The sequence below is a fragment of the Opisthorchis viverrini genome (assembly GCF_000715545.1).
Source record: "Opisthorchis viverrini unplaced genomic scaffold opera_v5_54, whole genome shotgun sequence".
NCBI classification, from domain to species: Eukaryota; Metazoa; Platyhelminthes; class Trematoda; order Opisthorchiida; family Opisthorchiidae; genus Opisthorchis; species Opisthorchis viverrini.
In genome coordinates, this window is record NW_008751711.1 from 407,562 (window position 1) to 413,040 (window position 5,479).

Consider the following 5,479-nt stretch of genomic DNA (forward strand, 5'->3'; position numbering starts at 1 on the left):
GATTTAAAATGGGCTTTCCTCTTGCCATGAATAGCGGTTATCCTGTATGAAACGGCTTCCAGAGACCGTAATAGTAATTTTCCTTCCAGTCTCAAAGTATTATTGACGGGCATTGGTGAGGCTGTCGAATGTACAGATAATTAGGGCACATCTGGAACCTGTTGCCTGATCAATTATGAATCATTCGCATAGAGGTTTGATCCAAGGACTTATGAACGCATTCATCTACTTAGTGACGAAAACAGCCAATTGCTGTTTTCGCCCAACCAGCCTTACTATATACGATTGTAACTGACGAGCATCGAGTTTCAGTACGAACAAATTTAGGGGCACTGACTATCACCTGAAGTGAAAGAAATCTTGTTTACAATCTTTGCTTGCTTTTCCCGGGTCCACGGATTGATACACAGGATCGAGGCTATTGCTCAAGTTTCCCGGGTCGGTTTTGTTCTTGTCGGTCAGTGGCTGTCGTTCACCTGAAAGGCACAAGTGAATAAAGGGTGTAGCACCGCTCTTTATGTTCTCAGCGCGGGGCAGTATGCTCGCCAGCGCATGGATTTGCACAGATAAATGTCTAATAGTGCTTTAAACTGGGTTCTAGAAGGAGCGTGGACAACCGTCGGAGGAATGTCATTCCACGCACTTACTACCTGAAATGAGAAAAAAATTTGTCCAACGAATGTGTGTGCTCTGAGCTTGAAAATTTTCTTAATATGTCCCCGCCGTGTGTTTGCTGGGTCAACGGTGAAAACTTGTTTGTCAAGCTTTGCCCAAACAGGGCATAAGTAAGAATTGGGTCCCGTCGGAGGCTACGGTATTCAAGGGGAAATGGAACAAGCATCGCGAGACGCGTTTTGTAGTCCACGGATTTGAGGCCGGCAACCATTCTCGTAGCACTAAGCTGGACACGCTCAACGGGGGTGACGTCTTTCGTGCATCCTGGGTAGACAACTTGGATGGCGTGTTTGGAAGTCCATGCGAGGGATACGGAAGAAGGTGCAACGGATCATCCGTAAAATGGCGAGTGCCTTTTGGGCCGATTTCTCGTGGTGCAGTGAAAGGGATAAGTTTGAGGAGACCCAGATGCCCAAATCCTTTTTGGCATCTATCCTCATGATGTTTTATGGTCCCTTTCCACCATGCATAACAAAGGCATTCGCTGAATACCCTCCAAACGACATATGGACGCACTTTTCGTCATTCAGTGGATGGTGCCAGTCCAACGACCACTGCTTGGCAGCGTCCGCGTCCATTTGGTGGGCACTGGCACTGGAACTCCAGGATTTCAAGTCGTCTGCAAAAAGTAGACTGGACTCGCAGGAACGCCTGGGAGGTCGTTGACGTAGATCAGAAACGGGAGTGGTCCCAAGATGGAGCCTTGAGGAACTCCAATGGAGACCGGCGCTGGAGAAGAGTAGATCGAGCCTTTTCTCACTCGGAATGATCTATCTGATAGGAACGCCTTGATCCAGCAAAGGATTTCCCTTTGACTCCCGTAAGACTAGAGTTTGTGGAGCAGCGGGACGTGTGGAACCCTAGCAAATACTTTTGAGAAGTCGAAAAATATGGCATCAAATATAAGTCCTTCGTCCTTGGCTTGGGTTAAGCTGTTCATATACACGAACATGTTTGTCACGGAAGAACGGTTTGGGAGAAATCCGTGTTGAGCTGGAGATATCAGGTTGCTGGAAGTAATGTGATCTAGGGTAGCTCGCTTCAGAATGCGTTCCATCACCTTGCACGGCACGCTAATGAGGCTTATAGGCCTATAGCTGCCAGGAGATAGCCGGTCACCAGTTTTGTAGATTGGCGTGACAGTCGCTTCTTTCCAAGCAGAGTTAAGGCGGCCTTCGTCAAGCGACTGGCGAAACACCAGGTGTAAACGATTTGCCAGTGTGGAGGACGTTTCCTTCAGGATCCTTGGATGGACCTCGTCGGGCCCCACTGCGCAGAGTGGGTTGATCTTTCGCAAGAGTTGACGAATGTCCACAGCACATGACGCTGCTACAAAACTCATTCGTGCTGGTCCAAGGGAAACAATTAGAAAGCAGAGCTTTCCGCCAGTATTGGTGTGGTTGAATAAAACAAAACGATTCGGATCAGTTGGCGTTCCACATTCCAAAGGACCCGGAATTGCAAGATGAGGTGCGGGCAAATAAAGAGACTTTGATGCCCTCTAAATACATTTATCTCCCTAGTTCAAAACCCTCGATTGTTACTGGTATTCTGCACAGATCCCGTATAGGTTCTGTACTCGAGTGCGGACGCATGCTAACTGGGAGATGTGTTTCATAAGCAACGGAGCTGAGGTCAGCAGCATCTTCGTAGCAGCCCGTTGAACAAGCTAAATGAGGGTTTATTCGTTTTTGTGACCCGATCGGACATACTTGAGAAGCGGTCTGATTCGGGTCCCATAGGGTATCAGGAAGTCTATACAAGACCAATACGGAGGAATCGACCATAGAACGACGAACTCCAACTGAGCCGATTTTTCATAGTCCTTCGCTCTACCGCGTCGACTTCAATTTCGAGGTCACTGGCGTTGATACTCCAGGACTTCAGGTTGAGTGAACGAATTTTTATGTGGAAAGGCAGTCGGAGCTCAGGCTTGCCCACCAGTGAAATTCTTCTCGCCGATATCTAGCATGGGCCGACCGTTTTGACACATTTGGGCAGAGCAATATTGAACTGTAACTCCAGGGTTGGGTTGTTTAAAGCGGTCAAGGCCACATTGCTCTCCGCGGAGCGCGCTAGTTCACGAAAAGGCATGGCTCCTAAACCAGCCCCGAAGAAAGCCGAAAAGCCTGCCAAGGCTTCGAAGGTTACGAAGAAAGCTGGCGATAACAAGTCCAAAGCACTAAAATCCAAGGTGCCACAGAAGAACATGAAGGCACTGAAGGGTGTGAAGGGCGGAAAAATTGTGAAAAGCAAGTCGAAGAGTAAGTTGCAATCTGGATGACTAAAAGGAATAGAACTGGATAAGGTTCAAAAGGCCTTGAAGGTCCAGCGTGCCTTAACTCTCGGTGCGCATACCAAGAGCAAGAAGCGGGTGATGAAGACGCCTCGATTCCGGCGTCCGAAGACGTACAAACCTCCTCGCTGTCCAAAAGATCGCCGTTTTCTCATCCCAAAACGCAATAAGTACGTCCACATTTTTGTTGAATTTATTCCAGGTTGGACGCGTTCCGGATTATCCAAAATCCAGTGACTACTGAGGCTGCCATGAAGAAGATTGAAGACAACGACACCCTTGTCTTCATCGTTGATCGTAGAGCCAACAAGCCAGCTATCAAAGCGGCCGTTCAGTCACTGTATAATATTAAGGTGGCCAAGGTTAACACCCTGAACTGCCCCAAGAATGTGAAAAAGGCCTATGTGAAGCTGCCGCCAGATTTCGATGCACTGGATGTCGCTAACAGGATCGGCATCATATAAGCTGTGAATAAATATTTGGTACTGCGTATCGGTTTTCTGCGTCTGTCTTCACGATCATCCTGAAGAAGATCAAACATCGCGTAGTCCCTATCGTTGAACTTCCGGCCGTTAGTATGTATAGCCCTATTTGACAGCCTGTTGCCGCATAGGCTGTAGTTCAGGTTTATCTACTAGCTGCCTGGTCTGAATGTAGACGCAGTTGCTTTACTACGACTGATTTGTTACCGGATTTGGCGTGAAGTTGATACGTTTGTTGCAGACCGACCACCGTGGTGATTTTCGGCTCACCGCGTGCATCCATTAAGTGCAGGTGATACTGTGATGCATGGCGTCTTTGATTGTGCCGCTCCCAGATTTCCAGAAGCATTTACCTCTTATCTGATGGACGGATATGGTGGATCGGCAACTAAGATCAGTACAAGAAACCCAAAGGCTTGTTGCCCATTGATCTTCATCTGTGACTGAGTTCGTACCGCTGAATTTCAAGGGTCGTATTTATCAGGTCAATTGTTTGTGAGCTGGCCTAATAACGGAGAATCATTTCACGTGTGCTATGGTGCGAGCCGAACACAAAACCCAGACTTCTCATAATCTCTCCAACCCCTTTGCCAGAATTATTTGGTTCATTTAATGCTGTGGGCATTACCGCGGCTTCAGGTCCAAGAGAAACTGTTGTTTGCGTACTCTGTCTTTGAGCGAACCGTCAGGAAATACGTCGACTCCACAGGTATCAGAGGTTGGTAGTGAGTCTCCCATAATCTCCAAACACAAGGTTGGGGAGGAAAAGTGAAACAGGACAGCCTTGCTCGAAACTACTTGATGTGACGATCTCAGGTGAAGTTTTCCGTGATCACACGTCCGCGGGAGTTGGCGTACAGCGCCTTATGGAGGGTCAAGCATAAATGTTCCACAGACTGCAATAGTGCCTAAGGGTCCGAGTCAAAGACAACTTTCAAGTGAAAGAAGTCAACACTCGGTCGTCGAATGCAGTGTCGCTGTCCAAGGATGTTTCGGAGGGTGAAAATATGGTCAGTGCATCGTTATCCCTGACGAAACGCAGCTTGGTTTTCAAGGCTGTCTTTACCTGTGTTGTCAACCTTCGAAGGATAAAACCAGGAAGCAACGTTGATACCAAAACCACCAGGCTGATACCACGGTGGTTTTCATACAGCATCCGTGTACCCTATCGAAGATACGAATAACTCAATCTGCAGATACTTTCTCCCCCATGTCGCACTAATGAGGTTTGTCACACGGGTCACCAGGGATCATCCGCCTTTTTTGATGGGGCTGGGTGCAGAGCATCTGGTCTGGCGCCTTTCGTTTCAGTACGGATATTTCGTACCTTATTTCTTCCGAAGAATAGTCAAGGTTCAGCCTAAACAGTCGGGTTATAATTGCGAGTGGATTACCTGGTCATGTTTTTCACTTATCGTCCCACTGACCGTTAATTCTTGAGGGCTAGTCAATCGTATCAGCTGCTATAGGTTGTTTCTGGTAGCAAAAGCCTTCTCCGTCTGTCGAGCTTTTGACGTCCAGCAGACCTCTGTCTCTCCTTAGGCTCTTCATTTGACGTTTGAAGGATTCGCGTATGCCGTCGTACTCGTTGCCTTCTGGTATGGCTTTTTTAGCACCAGTCATGGATAGCGATCTCGACGATATCTAGTGGTCATTTGGTTATATCGGGGAAGTCAGACAGAGCACTGAACGCCGCCAGCCTAGCTTCTTTTACACTACCATGTTTTGTCCACGTGCTCACTACCTCAGTATTGGTTTACTGTGATGGATTGTTGAGCGGTTGTGATAAGGGAGACCAAGTGAATTGTTCCTTGAAGTGCTCAGTCCATCGATTAATCCGACGATTGAGGGAGTGAACTGCCATTCCATCTTTTTCACACCTCACTGATACCTGACTTTTGACTGGTTGATCGAATCAGATGAAATGGGGCTCGGCTGTTGCCTTCAGCGAAAGCCTTCTCCATCTCCTGGGTGTTCGAAATCCAGCAACGTTCTCTGTCATTCTTCCAATTGTCCGTTTTCTTCC

At 47.7% G+C, this 5,479-nt stretch overlaps 2 protein-coding genes across 2 annotated transcripts; one reads left to right on the forward strand and one right to left on the reverse strand.

The window, feature by feature from the left end:
• Positions 1-2,767: 2,767 nt before the first annotated feature.
• Positions 2,768-3,435, forward strand: T265_03714 (hypothetical protein; the record flags this gene model as incomplete). The annotated part of the gene is made up of 3 exons (XM_009168261.1): positions 2,768-2,939; positions 2,973-3,141; positions 3,174-3,435. 3 exons carry the CDS (start codon positions 2,768-2,770, stop codon positions 3,433-3,435), a joined length of 603 nt encoding a protein of 200 aa, XP_009166525.1.
• A 163-nt stretch (positions 3,436-3,598) lies between these two features.
• T265_03715 (hypothetical protein) lies at positions 3,599-3,802 on the reverse strand (the record flags this gene model as incomplete). The annotated part of the gene is made up of 1 exon (XM_009168262.1): positions 3,599-3,802. The coding sequence occupies one exon, from the start codon at positions 3,800-3,802 to the stop codon at positions 3,599-3,601; it is 204 nt and encodes a 67-aa protein (XP_009166526.1).
• Between the last annotated feature and the right edge of the window lie 1,677 nt (positions 3,803-5,479).